A 26,200-nucleotide genomic window follows, 5' to 3' on the forward strand; every position below is an offset into this window, starting at 1 on the left:
CATAGTGAGGTTCAATCATCATAAACAAGACAACACTTAAGCAATTGTTTACCACTTAAACAGTCAAAACTGTTCCACCCTAAACTGAGAATCACTAGATGTCATCTTTGTCAGTTATTTCCATGTTACAAATAAAAGAAATGTTGTAATCAGAAAATATTTCACATCCAAGGCAGTTTACACCTTACACCATTTATCTGAATAGTATTTCCACTGAGCATGTTTTAACTTTATGAGAAAGTCTCAAGCGAGCAATGCAATCCTTAGACTCTTAGAGCATTCTCTTTCACCACCTGTCTCCATTAGCCAAGAATGTATCAAGTAAGATACATTTTAACAAGTGAACATAGCAACTCCAGGAAAGCAGTGATCCAATGATGTTTTATATTAAGTGTATGCAATACACTAAGACCTAACGGTAGCTTTTAGAATCCAGCTTTAACACTTTAGCCATTTACTTAGGTCAAGTAACTAAATATAATTGTGAACATTTTAGAGATTGTGGGAAGATCTACAACTGCACATTAAAAGTGTGGAATTTCAAAAGGCAACAAATTTTTTCAAAAGAAAAAGTATTTCTATAACTGGGCGACTGAAATACGTTATTTTAGTTAGAGTTATGCCTGTTCCTTTCTGAATAGCATTTCTAATAGTTACTGGCTGTACAGGCATGGCGTTCTGTGGGGTATTTTCAGGAAACCACCACCTCCATTTGATCAAGTTTAACCCTGGGAGTAAAAATGAACATTTTTCGGGAAAAGAAAAAAAATCTGCACTGGAAAACTGATGTCACTCATCAGTGGAAAGTGTTCCTTACATATCTGCTATCGCAATTTACTTAGTAGAAATTCACTTTCCCCTTTTCCTCACTCTGCTAAGGGAACAAAAAACTCTTACTTCATTAAAGTGCCAATATGTTGGCAGTTTTAATCTGAAATTTACAGCCAAAGTGAAAAGATTTGACATGCTGTATATATTAATAATACATGCACTTTTGCATTTTACTGCAGCTCAATATTTATTGTTTCTGACAGAGGCTGAGACTCTTTACTTTGCAGATTGTTGCATCTTGATAGAAATGTTAAAGGACGACCATCCTGGTACGAATTTGCAAGCCGCTGTGTTTTATGTCAGAGGCTTTCTAACTTTACTGCACTACAGACACCTTCTGACAATAAAAATTACTATGGGATCGGGCTAGGGGGAGGGAACTTAGTCTAAGCCCCGCCTCAAAGCCAGAACCCCACTGCCCAAGGTGGGAGAGCTGAAGCCCAAGCACTACCTCTCTGGGCTGATGGACCTGTAACATGAACCTCACCATCCTAGGCTGAAGCCCTTGAGCCTCTGCCCTGGGTGGCATGGGTAAGGCTTTTGCTCCAGGTCTCAGCAATTCTAACTGTAGCCCCGGCAACTCCATTATAATGGGGTTATCATGACCCACTCTGGGGTCCCAAGCCAGTCTGTGAACCGCTGGTCTATATTTTGTAGATCTTTTAGTAACCTAGTAATATCAAGCTTGTCAAAAAATTGGTCCAAGTTTTAAAAGCTGAATGGGATCCAGTTTGGTTTACAATTAAATATTTTAATATCAGTTAAAAAAATCAGCAGACAACATATTTAGGGCCTGAGAAGGAAAGGGAGGGGAAGGAGTTTGATCTATAATACATCCCAACAATTAAAACTGAAAAGTCAGAAAATAAGGGCAAGTTCGTGAAAAGTAGGTAGTTGATTTCAGGTACCCAAATCCATATGCAGGCACCTAAATCAGAAGCCTGATTTTTAACCGAGCTGAGCATCCAGAAGTGGAATTCAGTTGTCTTTTGAAAGCCTAACTCTAGGTACACGTTTTTTAAAGTGCTGGCTCAGAAACGTACACCAGCTTAAAACAAACAAATACCTTCAGTTATTCTATCAAAGGACTAATTAACAAGCAAAATTATTCAACAGGAGACTATATATGCATTTTCCCCACAAGAAAAATTCTTGTGTATTTTAATGTACTGTTTCTAATTGCTCTTGGTGAGAAGACATCATATAATGAATTCATACAACATTTTATGCCTTTGAAGAATATCCTAAATTACTGACAAGATGATAAGAAGCAAACACATTTTGACACAAATACATTCCACTGTAGTCCTTGCCTGAATAAGCTTACTGTATTGATTTCCACTCGTGTTGACATTAAAACATTAGACTTTGGACTTGTGAAAGATCCCAAACTGCTCCAACTATATGATTAGTCACAAGTTTAATAAACTGATAATGGTACCAAGCAGCGAAGCTGATAGTGTGTTTTTATGAAAGACTGATTTTTGAAGGTGAAGTGATTTAAGGAAGATGCTCTTTAACGAAAAATTAAAAATAGTAACATAGCGAGGACCCCATAAGCAACAAGCATTAGTGCCCAGCCACTGCAGATATGTAAAAAAGTAGTTTATAGCCAAAAATTCACAAAAGTTAGCAGTGATACTTGGAATCCAACTCAATCCATGTCTGCATACTACTTTTTATCAGGATTAAACAGAAGTACATTTTCTGAAAAGTTTAGACCTTTAATACCACCTGTCAAGGAGACCTTGAAATAAAAGCAGGCTAACAGGCAAGACATCTATCAGTGTAACAGAATGAAGTCACCGACTCTTCTAAATCTTTTCTCTGAAATCACATTACAGTGGAATGAATGAAGATCTGCTGTTGACTGTACAAATGATTAATCAAAATATTGCTATTTTCACAACCGATTATCCAACACTTCTGGGACAGAAAACACCGCCTTTAGCCCTTCTCCCAACTCATGAAATGAACTGCACCTGTACATATACCAATTCCAGACCCACATAATAAATGCCAGAGGTTCAGCTGCACTGTCACTGTGCATAGAAGCAGCATACTAATTACTTGCGTGGGAAGTGGTGACGCTTCCTGAATAAGCTAAATTTAGAGTTTTGTGTCATTTAACATGAAGCAGTAGCTTCTGAAGTATAAACACTTTACTGCCTTCTGTCACCAAAATACAAACAGAAATTTCAGGAAAGTCAATTATTTGAAATAAGTCAACATAACCAGGGTGTCCAAAACTCTTCAACATAGTCTTATATCTGAATAGAACACAAAATCAATGGGTCCAGTATCTCTACATTCTGTCTGAATACAGTAATTAAAAATTCTGCCAACTTAAAGATATCATGTATAAGCTCTTTGATCAAACAATGTGAGTCCATTTTCTTTGTTTCCTTGGGCTTAAAAGAAGAGGTTAAACTTCAAAAACAGTGGAAGCATTAAAAAAAAAAAAAAAAGCAACAAACCCACAACAAGGAAAGTCTGATTTGGGCAAAGTTCCATCTTTAATTTGCCATTTTCTGCCTACATGTGCAGCTATATATCATGACCCAATATTATGGACTTTAGACCCAACCTGTTAAATAAGCATTTGTCAAATTACAAACATTTAAGATTATATATAGAGAGAGACACACCTTTAATACATGGGACCCAACTTTTGTCGGTGACCTGCTGGACAAAAGAAAAAAAAAAGATTTAGATCAAAGTATGCAAAAGAATCCCAAAGCTCCAAAAATTAATCCTTCCCTTGATTATTAAATGCATGTTTCCCATTGTACAAAATGAACAATGACAAAGGATCTCTCTAAACTGGTGGTTTACTTTGAATTTCCAGTTTAAAAAGATTGTGTCTGTCTTCTACACAGACACACGATTGTACCACAAGTTCCTCAGCACTTACAATAAAGATTTCTCAGAGAAGCTGAAGGGAGTTCAATGCTCAAATGTCACTGAAATTTGACAGGAGCTGGGAAAAGAAGTCCCTAAATCTCCTTTGAAAACCCCAGCCCCAAACTGTTTCTAAGCACCTAAGTACTAGGACTCTCCTGTACCTCATCCTTCTATGGGATGCTACCCCATCTCTGTGGCCACTTCTCATTTCTAACCAGAGGGGTTTTAAGAAACTGAAGCCCTCACTGAAAGGAAAAGCAGTGCAGACTCCAAGAGCAGTCAAGTGCCACAGCCCTGACAGAGTGTCTCCTCTCTAGCACATCCATTCAATCCCCAGCCTCTCCAGAAAGGCTGCAACCAGAGGTCCCACTTGCATGGACTGTGATGTGATAAAGACACCGATGCACCTCCCAGAGGAATGACACAAGCCACTTGTACACCTGGCCTTCAGAAGCTTGTTCCAGAGCCAGAGAGCTGCACTGGCATCCACCCTGAAGGGCAGCCTCTAATAGACCTAATTAGAGAAAGGGACAAGATACCTCAGGGGATGGGCCCTAGCGAGTTCTTCATCTTCACGTTACTGGTTAAACCATACGTTAGACTGACAGCAAGAGCAGGTTCACTGGTTTATTTTACTTCAGCAATGAACCCAAATTCCGGAACCTGTTTTTGATTTTTGCTTTTCTAGAAGGTATTCTTATACTGAAGAGTGCTGCATCAATGTTTTGATTTGGGGCCTTTAAAGTTACTTCCATGCAAAAAACCCACCATAACCTCTGTCTGTTTTGTGCTGTGTGCCCACAGTTTGTATCCTCCAATGAGAGTATCAAAATCTGAAACTAAGTTGAACAGATTACTCAAGCATTTTTACTGCTGCAGAGGACAGTGACTACACCTTTGATGAGACACATACAAAATTAAAATCTTTACTTCCTAACTGAGTAGTGCTACTACAAACGTAAAAGTTTGGCCTCCATAACTGTGTCAGGAGTATGAAAAAATAATCACTTAGCCAATATAGCTGTGCCAGCAAAAGTCTTATTGTAAACAGAGTTATACATGCAAAAAAAGTTATTTTGACAGTAATAGCTCATTTAATTCAGGAAATTAACATGCCACCTTCAAAAGAACTCTTGGCAATATAAGCTGCAACTTCATACAGCCATATCAGCAAACCCCTTCTAGTGTAGACAGGCCTAAGAGAATAGTTTTTTCCAGCCCTCTTCATCTTTTTTCAAGTATGACAGTTTCAAGGGACAATTTCAACTTGAAAAACAGGTAATTGCCATCTTTTTTAGTTTGCTTTTTAAAAAGACTACGATTGGTACACCACAGACAACTAAAAAAAATACACTCAAAGGTTCGAGAAAAATATTTACTTTGTTTACTTCAATCAAGTTTTTGCTTGTTCATTAAGGCCCTTCAAAGAACGGAGTGAGATTTCTGCTTTGAGTGTAGTATCCAAAACTGCTTTTAGCTCTTTTTAAAAATTGACTAGATTTCAAGTTGACAGCATCTCTTTCATAAGAAATCACTATGCTTTTGAAATTCATCAATACACCGGAGAGAGATTTCCAGGTTTTTACGCCCAAGATAGGTAAAATATTTGTAATACAAATAGTAACTTAGTTCAGCAACTGCTGATGATCAACATTTACTGTGAGTAACTGTACAAGGTGCTCAGATCAATAAATCAGTTCTCAACTAAAAAACCAGTGTGTGTCTCTTACTGCTGTTCGGGAAGATGACCTATCACGCTTTCCCTCCCTCATTCCTCTTCCCAGCCGCTACCCAGCGGTGGATATAGGGCATGGTGAGTGGGGTGGCTGCCCCGGGCCCCACGCTTGAATAGGCCCTGCGCACGCGCTACTACCTGTTGGCTGTGGCGCATGCGCGAAATTGTGCTGCCCTGAGCCCTGCGCTTCAATGGGCCCTGCAAAACTCTCATCCGCCCCAGCCGCTACCCACAAACACTTTGAAAAGGAGAAAGCAGCACTGATGCACACAGTATCACGTCACTATGGCCACAAATCTTACAAGCACTTCATTCCTTAGTATTGCAAGGACAGGGGTCACCAACCAGTAGATCGGGATCTACTGGTAGATCTTGGAGTTTGACAAATATCAGAGGGGTAGCCGTGTTAGTTTGAATCTGCAAGAACAACGGGGAGTCCTGTGGCACCTTATAGACTAACAAGTTTATTGGAGCATAAGCTTTCGTGGGCAAAGACCCACTTGAATCTGACGAAATGGGTCTTTGCCCAGGAAAGCTTATGCTAGTCTATAAGGTGCCACAGGATTTCTCGTTGAGCTTCTGACAGGGGATCCTGACAGGTATGTCCAAGAGGCTGTCAAGTGCCGGCACTTCAGCTGCCCTTTCCCCCACTGCTGCGCACCTCCTGCCCTCTGCCTTGGAGCTGCCCCACCTTGCGAGCCTCCTGCTTGCTATGCAGGGCAGGGAAGGGAGAGTGGTACAGGGCCAGGGCAGAGGTAAGTAGTGTCCAGCTGTAGCCAGAATCCAAAACCCCTGCCCAGTCATGAACCCCTCCTGCACCCCAATTCCCTGCCCCAGTCTCAGCTCAGAACCCCTCTCACACTCCTAATCCATTAGCCCAAGACCAGAGACTGGGTCCCAACCCACTGGCCCTGGCTGGTGAAAGGGAGGAAGAATGGGGGAGGATGGAGTGAGCAGGGGCGGGGCCTCGGAGAAGGGGCAGGAAGGAGGAGGGGCCAGGGTATTTGGGTCTGAGGTAGATCCTAGATTGCACTTAAATTCAAAAAGTGATCTCATGCTTAAAAAGGTTGGAGACCCCTGTGCTAGGAGGCTGTGCCCCTGCACAACTCTCTCTGGGAGCAGGCAGCCCTGGCTCTCCCCCGGCCATGGGGCCACGCCAGCCCGAGCTCTCTTCCCATCCACCCCCCCAGGCAGGGCTCAGGCCTCACCAGTCCTGGATCTTTAATTATTTTCAACTTCTGTGATATTACTGGAGAGCACAGAATGCTTACCAAGAGAATACTGAGACTAATACAATAAGAATGTCAAGGATATCACAAGGTGTAACGATACAAGTATTTGAAAAGGCTGTTGAATAAAAGTCACATTAAAGATGAAAGTTTTTTGTTGATATGGCAACTATTCCACATAATAGGGCATTCACATTATCTGCCAAATTAATCTTGATTGTGGTGGCATAATTCTCTGAGATCATTCAATGGTTCCCCAAGAACAAAAAACAAAACCTGTTCATTAGACTAGTGTGCACTTCAATTATTCATAAATGTCACTACTTGTCCCTCCAAAGTATGAGTAATTCACATGCCTTTATAACTCAAGATAACAAGCATATCACAGAACAACTTGCTAGTAGGCACTTTTACCCATAAGAGGCTTTTTTAATATTACTCCAACAGTTTCCTTTTCTTTCCCAGCCCCTGAAATGATCTATCAGTTTCATTTCAGACATGATTTTATACATAGTGTATCTGAACAGAAGCAGTTTGTTCTATAAATAAGTATACAGAAGACAAATATATTTGGTACAATATTAATTATTGAATTTTTCATGCAGACAAACTTCTATCAGAAGTTTCTTAATGTTATAGGAACAATAAAATGTAACATACTAAACAAAAACGTAAGGCAAACGAAGTCGCTAGATGTTATTAGTTATGAATGTATGGCTGAATATAATCGGATATTCATCCAGCAAATGTATCAGCTCTATAATCCCATTATCTGCTAACTAGCAGTTAGAAGATGATCCCTGCAGATCATAAAAATCCTTTCCTTTAGTTGGGGCTGGGCCTGCTTTGGCAGGGGGTTGAACAAGAGGACCCCGAGCTCTCTTCCAACCTTAATTTTCTATTATTCAATGATTTTCAGTTGAACCCAGGTGAAATGCCCAGAGGGTAATTTGTCTGGATTACCATATCTCTGCCATCATCACCACATTTAAAATGCAGAGGCAGTACAAGCCGGGACTGCTCACTCCCAGCTTGAGATGGCTCCTGAAGCTACCTCTGCTGCACCTCTGCAGAGCGGTTCTTATCGACTAATCGTGTATCGACTACACAATTAGCCATATAACTGCAATTTCACATCATTAGTCAGGAGGGGGGAGCCATCACCAGGATGTAATTAATGCTCCATGCACTGCACAGACTTCCAATCCACTCTGATGCTACATCTACACTACAACCCACACAGATGTTGTGAAATCAATCTACTGGCAGTAGATTTAGTGAAGACCTGTGAAAGTGACCGAAGATGACTCTCCTCTGTCCCTGACAAGAAAAGTAAGGGAAGTCAACAGGAGAGTTTTTTCATTGACCACCTGCAGCGTAGAGTCCTGGTAACTAGACTTAAGGTGCAACGACTCCAGCCATGATGTTCACATAGCTGGAGTTGCACAGTTTAAGTTGACTTGCTGCTATAAGTGCAGTGCAGCCTGAGTGCAGTTTTTGATATTGATTAAAATAAGTATCGGAGCAAAGGAATCATCATACATATCATATTGTGTCTTATCTAGTTTGCACTAGTAACCAGTATGGGATGCTTCAAAGTTTAAAATTCCAATAATTTAATAGTCTTGGTGAAGTCAGACAGTAACCACAGAAAACTAGGGGTTGGCTAACATCCACAAACATGAGATGAAACCCTCAAATATTTACCCTACCAAGTTAATGTAACTAAGGATTTTATACAGTCCATGCAAAGTCTAGTCCTTTTTTGAATCCTATCTTGCTCCACCCCAATTTCTTGTAACAAGAAGTTCCAAGGTTTCCTGCGTAATTGACAGAAAGTATCCCCTTTAGGGATGTAAGCGACTAGTGGAGTAGCTAACTACCCAATAAACACAGGCTCATCAGATAGTCAAGTAACTACTTGACTAGTTGCTCCACCCGCCCCGCTGCCTCTGTATCAGAGGCAGTAAGGGAAGCAGGGGAAGCAGGAGCTAGAGGGAGCCAGCTTAAAAGCAGGTTCCCTTCAGCACTGTCTCCGCAGTGCATGGGGGGGGGTAGGAGAGGCAGAGCTGCCCCCCGGAGCTAACCCTGCCCCAGAGCCTGAGCAGGGTTAGCTCCCAGCTCACACCGCCCCTGGGACTGCTGAGGCTCTGCACTTAAGCAGTATGAGCTCACCGGGCACTTACGACATGTACAGTGCAGAGCCACAATGGGAGTGCCCCCGACTGAGCAGTCAACGCAGTTTCATCGACTACTCGATCAGTTAACCAACCAACCCTTAACACCCCTAATCCCCTTACCAATAGGATGTCTGCTACAGTTTCATTTCATTGGGTGCCCTTCTTTCTTCTTGTCATATAAGAAAAGGTTACTCTCAGGAATACATTTATCCTAACTCTACCATCTCACTTGCCGCTTCTCTGAAGTAAAAAGCCCAAATCACTTTCCCCTTAGGAAAATCTTCATGCCTCTATTAATCCTAATGATCTTTCTAGGACCCCTTTCTATCACTATGCCCTTTTAGAAATGGGGTGACAAAAATCTAAAACAAGAAGCCCAAATAAGACATTTAATCAGTTCAGAGAGGGTCGTGACAGCATTTTCAGTTTTATTCTCTATTAATACAGCCTATCATCTAGAATGCATTTTGATCCTAGCTTCACACAGAGCAGCTGTTCTTGGTGATCAGTCCGTAACACCACCTATGGTTCCCTCCCCCACCCCATGATGACGTATAGGAAGCTAATTAAGGCTGACGTGGTCCAGGATCCAGTTATCTGACAGACTGACTCTCTCCGTATGTCCTGCCCAGGAGCACAGTTACAAATAAATATCAAAGATGATACACTTTAGCAATGAAGCACATAGGCTCAGCCAGAGGGGATGCCGTAGCTCCCTAAACATCTGGTTTAGAGTATTTAATCTTACTGAAGTCCCCAATCTGGAAGGGCAAGCTCAGCTCTTAATCCTCGGGATAAATTGTGATCTTTGCAGTTACTTCTATGGATTTTTATCCATACTAAACATAGGACCACAGTTTTGCATGATGCTCCCCAAAGCAGTTGAGGCTGTGATTCTCAAACGGGCCTTATGCATCCAACGCCTACTGACTTGCAATGGGAGTTGGGAGCCAAAGCCTCCTTGGAAAAGGTCAGTCTCGTCATAGAAGTTAGGTCTCAGCAAGGTGACAGACGAAGGGAGGGTCAAGGGAAAGGAGAATCAAAGGTTAAAAGAACAATGAGTAATTATATAGTGAGAAAATTACAAATTGATACACTTGTACATGCCATTCCAGACATAAGGAGCAACGTGTCAAGAAGCACAAAGGCCAGAGTGGGAAGAGGCAACCAAGGGAGCAACAAGGCCTGAAAAGTGTTCAGAACACAGCAAGAGAGGTGGAAACAATTTGGAGCAAATCCCTTACTCTATCCTTCAGTCTTCTTGTCTGTAAAATGGAGATAATATATCTCATGGGCATGTAGGGAGAGAAACCGATTTTTGCCATTAGAATACAGAATCACAAATATTACACATTGTATGCAGGCCAGCCTAGGCATGTAAAGTAGTGGTTAATTGGCTAATCGAGGAGTCAATGGAATTTCCATTGATCAGTTGATACGGGCGGGCAGTGTCAGCACAACCTCCCACTGCCGCTTTGAATTTCTGAAGAGAAGCCTGCAGGACAGGACACTGGTTGAATCCGTATTCCTCGGTCTCAGCACAAACACACTTATAACTCCTGCCCCCTGCCGTGCTGCATTTTTAAAGGGAAGCCGGCACGAGTGTTGAAACCCGGGACCAGGGATTCAGCCAGTGTCCTCTCTTGCCAGCTTTCCTTTAAAAATGCAAAGCAGCGGGACATGTGTGTGTGCGCGCGCTGAGACTCAGGAACAGGGATTCAATCAGCATCCTCTCCTGACTGCATTTTTATAGGGAAGCAGAGAGGGGGAAGGGTAGAGGGAAATAAGGAAGTGCTATCCGATAACCTCCTGCTTATTGTGTCATCGACTACTCCTTTACATCCTTAGACCAGACACTTGAAAACTCATCTCACTTCTCACATAGAGAATGAGAAATTTCATAGCCATGTTAACTCATTATTTGCCAGAGTGGCTAGGCTTCCTGAGGCTGCAGATATGAACCACAGTCTATCCTTACTCTTAGGTTACTATACTCTGCCACGTAACTCAGAGTGGACATTGTTTAAGATAGATACAGCTGCAATCAAAGCAAAATGAGATTTAGGATGACCTCCGGGTGAGTGTTAGACAATGTAGTCCTTAAAACAGCAGCAGTTGCGTTTGTTGTTGACACCAGAAGAACTGTACCACTATCATTGCTAATGGGAAATTGTTGAAAGATATCCCCATACGGACAAAGTCTTAGTAATATTGGCGTAAACATTTCTTTAAGGGCATGGCTTAATATCCGGCTTCACTCAAAAGTGAAGCGGAGTTAAACAGAATACAACCACTAGATTTTAAAGTTATGAGTCACAATTAGAGATGTAACATCCCGTTTGATTGGCTAATCCATTAAACATATTGTTTAACCAGTTAATTAAAGCAGACTGCTGCTGGGCTGGAACACCGCCCACCAAACACACCCCAGAGGCAGGGACTGCGCTGGAGCAGCGCCTGTCCACAGTTGTCCCCTGCCGGGTAGGCAGTGAGCTGCTCCAGCTCGATGAGTGTTTCTTAAACTGTGTTCCACTGCACAGCGGTGTGCTGCGAGGCAGTCGGAGGTGTGCCGCGGAGAACAACAGAATTCAAAATGGCCGCCCTTAAAGGGGCAGCTGAAATTATTTATTTATTTGCTCAATAATTTTCCCCTGACCCTTCACCCCCCCCCCGACTTTTTTTTTCCTCCCCTCAACAAAAAATCCTTGGTGTTCCTCATATGAAAAATGGTTTGGTGTTCCTCAGTCTTAAAAAGTTAAAGAAACACTGAGTTAGATGGTTAACCCTTCACATCCCTAGTCACAATATTCTTTCATGAGCAACAAGTAGAGTTTTTGAGTAACACTGTAACCTGCACTGTATGCAGCCCATAAGAGAGAGTCGACTGATTCTAAGCACAACAGCGTAGTCATACAAAACCCTCACTGCTAATTCTAATGCCTGTTAAAATCACTTATGCCATTACTATGAGTATCACTATGCAATGGATAAAAATACCAAATCAAGTCACTATTTTGAAGAGTTTACAGTGTAACGATGGCCCGACATACTCTGACTCATCTTGTATTTTTGCTTTCCTTGAAATGCTGGCTTTGTGCTTCAGAGTCATACATCCCAATTACTGGCTTTGTTCACTGCTCCTCCCAAATCGTAAGCGAAGACATCTGCAGAAAAGTTGGCCTATCAATAACAGCAGCAGCATGGAGTGTTTAAATACAGCCTTTCCAATAGCACTGCTAGATATGAAAAAACACGTTTTCCATTCTCTAAAATACCAACTGTTCCTATCTAGTAATGTAGTTAAAAGCTCAACAGCTGCTTAAACAAAACAGCTTGAAAATAACTAATCAGATATTTTCAAAAATAAAACAGCATCTTTGCTATTCCTCAAAGCTATTCTGTTTATACTTAAGTCCAAACTAGTTTTTAAAAAGCTACACAAGGCATTCTAGGCAATACAACAGCCCTTGAATTCCACTAAGATTTAGAACTCAACAGATTGAAAAAGTGTTCCCTCCCCTGCCACCCATTCCCAACCTCTGACAGAGGCTAGGGACACCATTCCTACTCAACCTGGCTAATGGTCAGTGATGGATTTATCCTCCATGAATTTGTCTAGTTCTTTTTGAACCCATTTAAAGTCCTAGTCTTCACAAAATCCTCTGGCAAGGAGTTCCAGAAGTTGGATGTGTGCTGTGTGAAGAAATACTTCCTTTTCTTTGTTTTAAATCTGCTAGCTATTATTACACTCTCCTCATGTCAGCTATTCCAAACCCCTAATCATTTTTGTTGCCCTTTTCTGTACTTTTTCCATTGCCAAGATATCTTTTTTTTAGATAAAAGGGACTACAGCTGCATATAGTATTCACTATGCTAAAAGATTATATAATTAGATCTGTAATTCACTGAAGAATATTTTTTTCTTTTTTTCTCGAAGTGCAATCAACTTCTTTCCAAGAATCAAATGAACTAAATTTTTTCATGACTTTCTGCAAAAATTAGCAAGAAAAATACTGGGAAGTACCAGTCTTCAGAGGCTCTCACAAGACTCATTATGCTGAGGAGAGAACTCCCAACAACATGTCAGACAAACTACCAGAGCACTATATGTTTGGACTGAATGGCTCTGCTAACCTTTTCTTCTGATCAAACTGCTATGATTAGGGTTAGAGGAGATGGGCAGGGGGAGACTCCAGCCCCCACCGGTTAAGCTGAAACAACAAGCATCACCCATTAAGGGTGATGCTTACCAGTTAACCTTCCACATCCCTAAAACAGATACCAATCACAATACTACCTTACTAGAGCCCTACCAAATTTATGGTCCATTTTGTTCAATTTCACAGTCATATGATTTTTTGTAAATGATAAATATTATATCGTCAGCCACTTGGCTACTCTTACTTCTGCTTCTTTTAAATATTCAATCTTCAGATGCTTATAGGTTACCAGTTCTGCCTAGTTGGTTTTCCCTCTGATATTTTAATACCTGCTCCTTGTTTCCCACCCCCTTCCATTTTTTTCCTTTCCTCCCTCTCCCTTCTTCCCCTATTCTGGGTTTGCACAACCAAAACTCAAACTCCGGTCATCTGAACAAGTGGGCTGTGACCATGAAAGCTCACGAAACCATCTACATGTTTTGTTAGTCTATAAAGTGCTACCAGACCATTTGTTGTCTTTTAAGTTTATTCTGTGTAGCTGTTGGCAGCAGCATTGTCTTCAAAGCGGGGCTGCTGGCCAGGAACTGAACTCTGAAGGCAGAGTTAACGCCAGCAGCAGTAAGGTTGGCATGGTGTGGGGCTTGCAGAGCTGGGCTCTTAGTCATAAGCCACCACTCTCTGGCCAGCCAGCTCCGACAGCAGCAGTAGAGAAGTAAGGGCAACATGTAGGGTTTTACCACCCTTACTTCTGCGGTGCTCCTGGTGGCGTGCTGCCTTCAGAGCTGGGCATCCAGTCAACATTACAACCACTGCTCTCTAGCTGTCCAGATCTGAAGACAGTGCACAAGTAACAGTAGCAATACTGTGACCCTCCTAAAATAACCTTGCACTTCCTCTGCAACTCCCTCTTGGGTCAGGACCCCCTATTGAGAAACAGTGGTCTCCGCTGTGAAATCTGCCTGGTATAGGGTAAAAGCACACAAAAGACCAGATTTCACAGTCCATGACGTGTTTTGAATGGCTATGAATTTGGTAGGATCCTACACATTACAAAATAACTACAACCTATGCATCTACCCAGGGGTGGACAATAATTGGCCCATGGACCATATATGGTTTGCCCAGGTTAGCTCTTCGCAGGCCGCCGGACGCTTCATTTACCTGCGTGTCCACATGGATGGCCACTTGCAGCTTTTGTTGGCCATGGATTTCCCTTCAGGCCAACAGGAATTGCAGGAACTGGCAAGGACTGGGACACAGCTTCCCACGGCTCTCGTTAGCCAGGAACAGCGATCCACAACCAACATGAGCTGAGAAGCCCACCAGGAGTTAACCGTGGTGAACCACATCCAGCCTGCAGGCCACACTGGCCACCCCCTGGTCTATCACCAAGTACTACTAAGTGCCTGGAACTCTCAGTGAAGTCAGCTCTCAAATACCCTCAAAACTAACTTGGAAGAAACATTCTTCAATGAGGAAAGCAGCATTTCAGACTCACTAGGCCCTCTGCTATGCCTTAGCCTTTAAAAAAAAATGTAGACAAAGACTTGAACCTGGGTCTACCACTTTCCCAGTGATTCCCTGATTACCAGTGTGTGGCCTATTCTGGGCTGTAAATTGGTCACTCTCTCAAATCCAACCTGGGCCAGAGAAACCTTGCCAATGAAAGTTTCATCATCAAACCTTTCCTGCAAAAACCCTTTAGTACGAACAATCAGCATTTTCCAATGAAAACCCACTTTGTCAAAAAAAATTCCAACCAGCTCTAGATGGAAGTCATCCAGCTAATTTAAATATTAGAGTTGCTGTGTCAGGTGCAAGATGGGGTAAGACTAAGGGTCAGCAGTAGGCGATCAGCAGGCTGGATGCAGTTTGTTAGAATTAGCCCTTGGCAGGCCACCGGCACTTCATTTACCTGTGTGTCCACTCTCATTGACTGTGGCTTGCCATTCCTGGCCAGTTAGGGGCTGCAGGAAGCAGCATCCCCGTCAGCGCTGCTTCCTGCTGCTCCCATTGGTAGGGAACAGCAATCTGCAGCCAGTAGGAGGTGCAAGTGGCTGTACCTGTGGACAAGCAGCCAAATAAAATGCCGGCAGCCCACCTGGGCTAAGTCCGGTGAATCACAGGCAGCTTATTGTCTATCCCTGGGTAATATCAATAATTCTCTAGATCTCTCTCAGTTATTCTGTGGGACTTTCTGAATGTGGCCTCTAAATTATACATCCAGCCTAGGCATGATCAGGGTAAGTGACATACTAGATCTAGTAATACTAATACATCTTTGTGATATTAAGATAGCCCAGTGCATGTAAAAAGTTGATAGTGCAGAATATACTAGCTTTGTCAAAAATTCAGTGTAGAAGAGGTGCAGACTGTGTTGTGTCTGTTGCTTTGCTTTAGACACTGGCTTCTTGTTGACATATAGATTATCACAACTAAAGCTAACTCAAAATGTTAAAAATGGAATGGATCCCATAATTCATATCTTACTGCTCTTTCAACAGCTACATACTGTCTCCCCCACTGGAAGATCAAAAGGAGTATTGCTTTTCGTTCTGACTGTGGCCAAAACATAACTGATCCAGCTAGTAACAGTTTAAAATATACAGCAAGGAAGAAAGTTTCAGAGGGGTAGCTATGTTAGTCTGTACCTTTAAAAACAATCAGTAGTCCTATATAGGAATGTAAGCGACTAATTGACTATCTGATAAGCAATCAGAGAGAGGCAGCAAGGCAGGGTGCAGGAACTGGTGCTGGGGGGAGCTAGCTTAGAAGCCGGTTCCTCCCAGCACCATTTTCACAGGAGGGGGAGGGGGCAGGGGAAGCAGAGGCACAGCATGGAAACGGCACCAGAGGAGACGGAAGCAGCCAACCATGGCTCTTGTACATTTCAATGGGAGAGGCGCAAAGGGGAACTGCTCTGGTTTCCCCCTTCCTCCGAAATATACAAGAGATGCGGGCGGCATCTTTGTACATTTCAAAGGCAGAGGTGCAGCAGGATAGCGAGCACCCCCCTTATCAACTAATTGAATAGTCAATGGAAATTCCATCGACTACTCAATTAGTTGATATATACATATACATATACATATAGGACTTGACAAACTATAGAATCTACTCGCCCGTGACGAGTAGATTCCAGCCGCACGCCCTGTTTACCAGCAGTGCACACATGCGCAATGCGGCTCTTGTGCATGCGCAGTGCAGGGCTGGCGAGCGGCTTTTGCCGTCGTTTGTCAAGCCCTGTATATAATATCATTAGCTTTCCTGGGAAAAATCCACTTCCTCACTTGTGCTCATCTGAGGAAGTGAGTTTTGCCTATGAAAGCTCAGCCTGAAAAGTACTATACTAGTTTATAAAAAGATTTGGTATACATTAGTGGTATGAAGCACCATACACATTGTTGTTCACACAGGGTAAAATTAACTTCATAAAAAAAAAGCCTCAATTTCTACAGAATTGATTTTGCTTTACTTCTGTGGTTCACTAATGTAGGTTTCCTAGATTATATATAGAAGTAATGTCTCTACCAATTTCTACTGCATGCCATAAAAATATTTTTGTCCTTATTTGGCCAGGACATACAAATATGATTTTATAAAGACATTATATATAAAAAAATTGTAATGGCTACTAAAAATAGGGTTAAAATTTTTTTGATTTCCCATTTGTCATCTCTGATATTTTTCTCTCCAACAGCAGTTGTGTCATCAAGCACAGCCAATTAAAAGGCTTTTTTTATATTGGAAATAAAAACTAAAACTTTAGATTTTTGTAAAACAAAAATGTATAGTTAGTTTTCAGTAACAGAGAATTGTTTCTGAAGCAGAGAAATCCTAGGAGACCTAGGCTTTTCAAATGTTATCCAGCTGTAGCCATTTTTAAAAAAAATGCCAAAACAAACAGATTACAGCTGTAGACAATCTGGCTTTACTAAACAGTAATGGTTTGGCTTGAACATTGATAATGGTATCCTCTCTAATTCAAAACAAAAGGCATTAAACTAGATCAGCAAGAGTATGTCCTATGAAATGAATAACTAAATGATGTATCACAAATACATTAGCATGAAAGATGACATCATCTATATTGCAGGGTCTTGTGTGGCTTGGTACTTCTACAAGCAGTCTCATGAAATAAAAGTACAGTAACATACAAGCATAAAATAAGGATGTTAAATTGTGTTTAATCAACTAATCGACTAGTCGATGGAATTTCATCAACTAGTTGATAAGCGGGGGAATCTTCCAGCACCTGGGGAGAAGTGACTAGTCATGTCACTAGTCCTAGACTGTGCTTATCGGACTGTCGACTAGTGGCTTATATCCCTAGCATAAAATAGGATTTTGAAGCTGGTCTACAAAACCTGTAAATCAGCTTAGGAATGCTGTATGTCATGTCAATACATATGAAACTGTATTTACTTTCTGCATCTCAACTCATAAGGTGGCCTCAAACTGAACACTATCAAGTTCAAAATGGTGCACATTCATGTTAATTCTTACTTGGTTAACACTTCCCTATTTATAAATATCAAATTGGCTTTTCACAACAGATTTCCTCAGTATGGTCAATTAACACAGACAGTCAGTGTCATTTTCAGGAGGTCATGTCGCAGGACCTTGGCAAACACAGCAAGGTAATTTTATTTTAAAGACCTAATTTTACATGTTTTTATATTGTAGGAAGCCATTTCTATTCCATGTATGTTTTTATTATTACATATATCTGAGATACCCAAGCAAACGTATAATTCTTCAAGGAACACAGCACCTTGTGACAAGAGTTTGGAAGCAGCCTCAATCGTTCTCTTATTACTCCAATGCCATCCAGCTGTATGCACCCCATATTCCCAATAACTGGGGAGGGGAGTCCTACTCACTAACAGACCAATAAGACTTGGGGCAACCTGAGGCAGCTGAGGTTAGGGAGGGGCAGGTTAGGGAAGGGCAGTGCCCAGAGAAGGGGTAGGACGAACAGGTAGCGCCCAGAGAAGGTGCAGGGTAGGGAAGGGCAGTGCCTAGAGGAGGTGCAGGGTAGGGAAGGGCACTGCCCATGGGAGGGGGAGGGGGAGGGGGAGGCCCTACTCTGGGGAGAGGGGAAGTGCAGCTTCCTCACAACATCTCTTGCTCTGAATGTGCCCCTGAGCTCAGCCCCCCGCCTGTAGAATGAGGGGTGCCAGGCGGGCCTGGGGGAGGGGGAGGGGCAGGGGCACCCCTCCTTGGAAAGACCCAAGGGGCAGGGACAGCAGCAGGGAAGGGAGGGGGGCGCTGAGGGAAGCAGCACTGGGGAGTACTCGGGACGCAGGGGGGGTCCACAGAGTGGACAGGGCGGAGGGGGGGCCAGTACTCGGAGGGCGGGGTGGGGCGCAGAGCGGTACTCGCGGGGGGGGGGGGGAGCTGGTACTCACGGTGCAGGCGGGGACCGGTACTCGCGGGGGGGGGGGTACTCACGGCGCGGGTGGGAGAAGAGCAGGGGGCGGGGAGCGGTTCTCGCGGGCGGGGGGGGGAGAGAAGGGAGGGGCCGGTATTCGCGGGGGGGAAGAGAAGGGGGGTACTCACAGCACGGGGGGGAGGGGGAGCCGGTACTCGCGGGGGGGCCGGTACTCACGGCGCGGGGGGGGGCCGTACTCGCGGGGGGGGGCCGGTACTCGCGGGGGGGGGCCGGTACTCGCGGGGGGGGGAGGGGGGGGCCGGTACTCGCGGGGGGGGGCCGGTACTCACGGCGCGGGGGGGGGCCGGTACTCGCGGGGGGGGGGGAGAGGGGGGCCGGTACTCGCGGGGGGGGGCCGGTACTCGCGGGGGGGGGCGAGGGGGGCCGGTACTCGCGGGGGGGGGGGCCGGTACTCGCGGGGGGGGGAGAGGGGGGCCGGTACTCGCGGGGGGGGCCGGTACTCACGGGGGGGGGCGAGGGGGGCCGGTACTCGCGGGGGGGGGAGAGGGGGGCCGGTACTCGCGAGGGGGGGGAGAGGGGGGCCGGTACTCGCGGGGGGGGGCGGTACTCACGGCGCGGGGGAGGCGCCCCCCGGGGCCACGTCCTCGGGCGCGTCGTAGAACTCCTCGGTGTCGCTGTCGGACGCCATGGGCCGGGCGGCGCGGGGCTGGGGCAGCGGCGGGGCCGCCCAGCTCTCGCGAGGGCAGCGGGGAAGGGGCGGGCGCGCGCAGGCTCCGCCCCCTGCCGGCGGGGGCGGGGCGGAGGCGCCGGGCGGGGCGGGCGGGGTTGCGCGGCGGGCGGGCGCCCCCTGGCGGCGGAGCGGAGCCGGGCCCCGATCGCCCCCTGCCGGCCGGGCCGGGAGCTGCGGGCTGCTCGCTGCCTTGGCGCGCGGGGAGCCGGGCTGGCCGGGGAGAAGTGGGGGGCGGGGCCCCTGCAGCCCGGGGCACAGAGCCTGCCCAGCTGCGGCAAGGGGGGGCAGGGCCGCAGCCTGGATGTGGGGGCTCCCCTGGGCCAGCGCTGTCCCACACGGGGCGCTGTGCAGCTCACTGGGGCTGGGTCCAGACTCGCCTGCTTTTCCGGAAAAACTTGCCAGCTGTCTACACTGGCCGCTTGAATTTCCGCAAGAGCACGGACTTCCTACTGGGAGAAATCAGTGCTTCTGGCGGAAATACTACGCTGCTCCCATTCAGGCAAAAGTCCCTTTTGCCCAAAAGGGCCAGTGTAGACAGCTCAGCTTTGTTTTCTGCAAAAAAGCCCCGATCGCGAAAATGGCGATCGGGGCTTTTTTGCGGAAAAGTGCGTCTAGATTGGCACGGACGCTTTTCTGCAAAAGCACTTTTTGCGGAAAAGAATCCGTGCCAATCTAGACGCTCTGTTCCGAAAATGCTTTTAACGGAAAACTTTTCCGTTAAAAGCATTTCCAGAAAATCATGCCAATCTAGACGCAGCCTGTAGGAATAGCTAGGGGACAGGCAGCCCTTGCCCTAAAGCACCTGACGCCTTATGTGATTAAAGAGTAGTCCCGTGGCACCCTAGCGCATGTCTACACCAAGATGTGTAACTTCAGCGACGTCAGTCGAAGTCGAAATAGCTTAATTCAGCTTTCGATGCTGTCTACACAGCAGGAAGTCAAAGGAAGAGCTCTCTTCCTCCAGCTCCTTTTACTCCTTGGGAAATGAGGGTTACAGGAGTCAGAGGAAAAAGTCCTCCAGCTCGCCATTATTTTGAAATAAGATCAGTTATTCCCAAATCATTGAATCATAGAATCACAGAACATTGGAACTGGAAGAGTCCAGTCCCCTGCCCTCATGGCAGGATCAAGCATCTTCTCTAGACCATACCTGACAGGTGTCTATCTAACCTGCTATTGAATATCTCCAGTGATGGAGATTCCACAACCTCCCTAGGTAATTTATTCCAGACTTTAACCACCCTAGCTACATCTAGACTGCACGCTTTTTGCGCAAGAAGCTTTTGTCGGAAGCGATCCTCCGCAAAAACTCTTGAGCAAGAGTGCGTCCTCACTGGAAAAGGACATCGAAAAAGCAATGTGCTTTTGCGCAAGAGAGCATCCAGACTGCCTGGATGGTCTCTCACAAGTAAGCAGTGATAGCTATAGACAGAATGGCCGCCAGGGCACCTGTGCTTTTTCCTCTTCCCTGTTCCTGTGCAAAAAAACCCCACTGCCCTGTCCACACAGGTCTTTTTGTGCAAGAGCTCTTGTGCAAAAAGGTGTTCTTCCTTGTAGAATGAGGATTACTAATTGCACAAAAACCCCCTCTGATCTTTCGATTTACTTGTGCAAAAACACGCTTGAGGTGTGGACGCTCCACGGGTTTTTGTGGGAAAACAGTCGTTTTTCCGCAAAAACTCTGTAGTATAGGCATAGCCCCAGACAGTTGGGAAGTTTTCCTAATGTCCTACCTAAACTTTTTTTGCTGCAATTCAATCCTATTGCTTCTTGTCCTGTCATCAGAGGCCAAGGAGAACAATTCTTCTCCTCCTCCTTGTAATGCCATTTAGATACCTGAAAACAGTTATATCCTTTCTCAGTCTTCTCTTTTTCCAAACTAAACAAGCCCAATTCTTTCAGCCTTGCCTCATAGCTCATGTTCTCTAGATCTTTCATCATTCTTGATGCTCTTCTCTGGACCTGCTCCAATTTCTCCACATCTTTCTTGAAATGCGGTGCCCAGAACTGGACACAATACTCCAGCTGAGGCCTAACCAGCGCAGAGTAAAGCAGAAGAACGACTTCTCGTGTCTTACTCCCAACCCTCCTGCTAATGCATTCCAGAATCATGTTTGCTTTTTTGCAACCGGGTCACACTGTTGACTCATATTTAGCTTGTGTAAACAGCATGACATGCATCTGATGAAGTGGGTCTTTGCCCACGAAAGCTTATGCTCCAGTAAATCTGTTACTCTATAAGGTGCCACAGGACTTCCCGTTGTTTATGCAGATTCAGACTAACATGGCTACTCCTCTGATATTTGTCATTTAGCTGGTAATCCACTATGCCCCCTATGCCCCTTTCTGCAGGACTCCTTCCCAGACAGTCACTTCCCATTCTCTGTGTGTGAAACTGATTGTTCCTTCCTAAGTGGAGCACTTTGTATTTTTCCTTATTAAAACTTCACCCTGTTTACCTCAGACCATTTCTCCAGTTTGTCCAGATCATGTTGAATTATGACCCTATCCTCCAAAGCAGTTGTCACGTTGCTGAATTGGAGGGAAGCAGCCAAATCGCTGCTGCACCCCTAGGTGGGGGTGTTGGCCCCAGAAATTGGTATGAAAGGGAGCCATATGGGGTATTGAATGGGAGCTTATTGTTTGTTAATCTTATGTACGCTATTTATGTGAGTGTATAATGTCTGTGTGTGTAGGTAGGAATCTGTAATCTGTGTGGAAGCTGAATATTTCTGTGAATGTGGTTAAGCATGGCTATGGACAGGCTGAGTAGCAAAGCCCTGTGGAACAATGGCTCTCAGTAGGCTATGGATACACCCGAAGAATGGGGTTTGTCACCTGAGGGCAGCCAGCAGGGAACAGAGATTGGCCTCTGACCAAGTGACTTGCTGCATACAAGAAGAGGCCAGGAAGGAGGTATAAAGAGGCCATGCGGTCGATGCCATTTTGTTCTCAGCTCAGCACTTCATCCCAGAGGCAGCATTGCAGGGATTGAAGAGCCCGGAAGACCTGTGAACCCATCCTGATCGTAGGATGTGCAATAATAACTTTTAAACCAGCAGCTGCAACATCTCTGCTAGAGCCTGCATCGAGAACTGGGAGATTCGGTGCATGTAACGTACTGTACTTTAACAACCTTACTCTCAGGCTTTTCTTTCTTGTAATAATAAACCTTTAGGTATAGATTCTAAAGGATTGGCCCAGCGTGATTTGTGGGCAAGGTCCAGAGGGTAAATTGACCAGGGATCTGTGGCTGGTTTCTTGGAACCGGACAGAACTGGTTCGGGGTAGGTGGGATTGGGTGCTAGGACCCCCCACCCGTGTATAGGCCCGGGGCCATCTGGGGCACGGATATTGCTGGGGTGTCGGAGGGGTTTTGCTCGGGAGGCTTCAGGCAGGCTGCTGAAGCGCTCTGTGGGACTGGTTTGTGGCCTGTTTGGAGAGGTCGCCAGTCAGGGGGACTGTAAAGAGCCCCAGATTTGAGCAATTCGCCCTGAGCGGACGCCCTCAGCTGTGCCCAGACACGGCCCGGTCCGTCACAGCAGTTGCAACCCCTCCAGCTTGGTATCATCTGCAAACTTAATAAGCGTCCTCTCTATGCCAATAACTAAATCGTTGACGAAGATATTGAACAGAGCCGGTCCCAAAATAATGCTGCTGTGTAGACACCTCCTAAGAGACTAGCAAAAAGCCACAGGACTACTTGTTTTTAAAGTTACAGACTAACATGGCAACTCCACTGAGACTTTTTAACTTTGTTCCTAGGCTGACAGGTTTCTCTTGATTGCACCGTTATTGGCCCGTCAAGTGGCTAGTTGCAGCCCTGCCTCAGTGACATGGGCATGACTCAAAGTAAGTACAAGGACCCACAAAAGGAAAGTAAGAGTTAAATCAGTCAGCCCTCCACTCGTCCATTCTCCTCAGCCCCACGCTGCCTCCCTCCCAACTACCACAGCCCACACAGCCCCCTCCACATCCCGAACAAACAGCCTGGAGGGTGCACCGCGGCCATTTCTCTCCCACAGTTACTACCCAGCTCAGCTCGACCGTTGCTCTCCTGGATTATCCATTCGTACGAAAACGTCTTGCAGCTCCCGCTCCCACTGGCTGGTGAATGCCAGTGCAAGAGCATGGACAGAAATGTGTGGAGGATAATGCAGGACAGCCCCACTTCTGCCCTAGATTGATTCTTGAAGCATATGGCTCTAGAACCCATAAATGTGGTTAGCTGGGCAGGCGGAGGGTGGAGCTAGGTGTGTTATGAAAGAGGAAGGTAAGCAGCAACCATTAAAAAGAGAACCAAAGAGTGTCATGACATTGATAAATGGGGCTGTTGAATGACTCAGCTACTTGTTTCTCTGGTTTTTGTGTTTTTTGGAGGGTTCTTCAGTGGCTTGTGCATACAGCTTTTATAGGAAGGGCAGTGATTACACAGAGAAGATCCACAAAGCTCTGTTTCAGAGTCCCATGATCCTGAGGTACATGACCGATGAATAACAGCTGACACACAAATTCTTTAGTTCCATTTTGGATATGAAATTTGTGCATCTGTCTAGGAGTCTGTTTCTGTATTTGTCTGTGAGTCCATCTGTTTAAGAACTCCTCCTAAATGGTGAGAGCTAGGACCACCCAATTTGGGAAGCAGCTTCCTTTTCTTCGAACTTAAAGCAAGGTCAGGGATTGGTTGTGCCTGGAAAATGGGAAGTGTGGGGAATGGGACTGTTTTCCCTAACAGGGAGGGGCACAGAGAGGAGGGACGTGACATTCAGAGTGACCACTGGGGCAGCGAGCCCAGAGGGGTAGTTATACTGCAGTGTGACCATTGGAGGAAGTTGCACCAAAGAGAGTAGCCAGCAAGGCTGGAGTAGCACCTCTCGCCTGCCACCCAACCGGCTATGTAGCTCCCCTGTTCCAAACCCGTTCCCCCCCTCCCCAGCTCCTAGCTGCAGCACTGGGGAGGCCCCTGGTGGTCAGAAGGTCTGGGGGGAGGCAGAAGCGATCAAAGTAATCTCTATGGAAATCTCTTTGGTACTACATAGAAAGAGAAACATTTCTTCTAATGAGGCCCCAGGTGCTCAAGAATCTAGTTCAGACTTGACCAGTGTTTCTTAAACTGCGTTCCGGGGATCAGTGGTGTGCCACGGAGAACAACCGAGTTCAAAATGGCCACTTTTTTTTTTTTTTGCTCAATTACTTTCCCCTGACTTCTTTTTTTTTTTCTTGCTCAACAAAAAGATCCTTGGTGTTCTTCATAAAAGAAATACTGTTTGGTGCTCCTCAGTCTGAAAAAGTTTAAGACACACTGGACTTGACTGTAACCCATCACTCAGTGGGGAGGATAGCGTGGGGAAAGCACAGACCACCGGCCTTCAGAAACGACGTTACTTGGAACAAAGGCCTAGAATTTGAAATCCAGAGTAGAAAAAGTGGAGTGCTCCCCACAGCCTGTGGGGTGAGGCCAGTCGACGCTGGAGGCTGCCTGGCATACTCACAGCATACCTTCAGAGGCAGATGTGAGCCTTGAGCTCCACAACCACACACCTCTAGCACGGGAGCCAAAGGACACACCTGGTAGGTCCTCATTCTCTGTGGGTGTACAAGTGACCACAGGGTGATGTCAGGAGTAGCAGCCAAGCTGGTGATGATGGTCAAGGGGAATGGGCAGAAAATGCCTGGCACATCCTGAGGCAGTTTTGTGCTTCTCCTAATAAATAGATAAGGGGGGACTTGACTGGCACCTTGCACTTTTATGCAGAAAACAATAGGGCAAAATATCTGACTGCAAATTACTGACTAATGACCCTGTGTTTAATAGATAGCTCGTGCTTTTATTCTGGCAGCTTGCATGGCCCACAGATTGCATTAAGGACAATAGAGAGTGGTCTCTAAATTATTAAAGCCAATGATGTCATCTTAATGGGAAAGGCAGACTTCCGTAGGAGTTGGAAAAAAACCAAACCATGAAGAGCTTCTTGAATTTAGCGCTTTGCCAGTGGCGGAGAGAAATGAAAAGGCTGAGTATATTGTTACCGAGAGAAATGAAATTTCATGGGGCCAGACTCCTCTTCAGGTCCCTTCCACTCCTGTGAGTCTATGATCTCACTAAAATTCACATCTTAAGGATCACCCAGAGCCCACAGCTGGATTGCACTCGTGTCACTCCATTTACTCCAAGCACAAGTAAAGATCAGAATCATGCCCCAGTTCCTACATCTTTGCCCTCCCATTCGGAAAACAGTCCCCCTGTATATATCTGAGTAGAGTCACAGCAATTGCAAGATGCTACAGGAAATCAGTAAGATTGTCAGCACAGCACTAACTAGCAGGAAGCCGCATTTCCTGTGACAGCTTGGACACTTACAAGGTTGCATATTGTGACGGATTATTTAGAGATGTCCTTAAGCATCAGCAAAGCTGGCTGCTGAGGAGAAGAGGCTAGAAAGGGAGGTGTGCACAGGGTTTCACCACCTCAATGCTATATTTGTGCCAAGTTCACAGGGGCAAAATAGCAACATGTCTTCTGGCTTTAATCTCACTCCTGTCGTTGCAGGGTGCGGTCAGGTGTTTTCAGTTTGCTCTACGGAGTGAATCTTGTTAACCTTCCTGTTCCCAGCCAAGCAGAACAGCATGGTTTGGGTGTCGCAGAAATATAGTGGGTGGTTGGAGACTAGTATAAAGTATTCAGCCTTTCCCCCCCAACCTAAGCAAACCGTTGCCAATTCCGACTGGAGTGGCTCATTGTTGTGCGAAATGCTTTGACAACCAGGAAGGAGAATAATGATACAGGCTGAACCGCTGGGATGGGCCACGGATGTTGTAGGACTAGAGAGCCCCAGCAGCAGGGGTTGCCGGTCGCTCAAAGGGGAGCCTGGGGGGCATCAGAGCCTACAGCTGGAGGGGCAAGGAAGCTGGAGGCGGAAGGGGTGGAGCTCATGGGGCAGCAGAGCCCATAGCCAGCAGAGCTGATGGGAGCTCCGGCGGAGTGCCTGGGTGCCACAAGCTCTGGAGCGGCCACCATGAGACTGCTACAAGCTCA

General features: G+C 45.5%; 1 protein-coding gene across 3 annotated transcripts in view; it reads right to left on the bottom strand.

The window, feature by feature from the left end:
• Positions 1-19,184, bottom strand: part of WDR44 (WD repeat domain 44) — a 51,477-nt gene extending 32,293 nt beyond the window's left edge. The window contains exons 1-2 of one of the 3 annotated variants that reach the window (XM_075941166.1): positions 19,046-19,184; positions 3,480-3,513 (exon numbers count right to left, since the gene is read on the bottom strand). In XM_075941166.1, the coding sequence (XP_075797281.1) occupies positions 3,480-3,513; positions 19,046-19,122 (111 nt within the window). In that variant the 5' untranslated portion in view covers positions 19,123-19,184. Of the gene's footprint in view, positions 1-3,479; positions 3,517-3,981; positions 4,471-19,045 lie in introns of those variants that run through there. The other 2 variants (XM_075941164.1, XM_075941165.1) reach the window with 2 other exon arrangements.
• Between the last annotated feature and the right edge of the window lie 7,016 nt (positions 19,185-26,200).

The sequence above is a fragment of the Pelodiscus sinensis genome, chromosome 13 (assembly GCF_049634645.1).
Source record: "Pelodiscus sinensis isolate JC-2024 chromosome 13, ASM4963464v1, whole genome shotgun sequence".
Taxonomy (NCBI): domain Eukaryota; kingdom Metazoa; phylum Chordata; order Testudines; family Trionychidae; genus Pelodiscus; species Pelodiscus sinensis.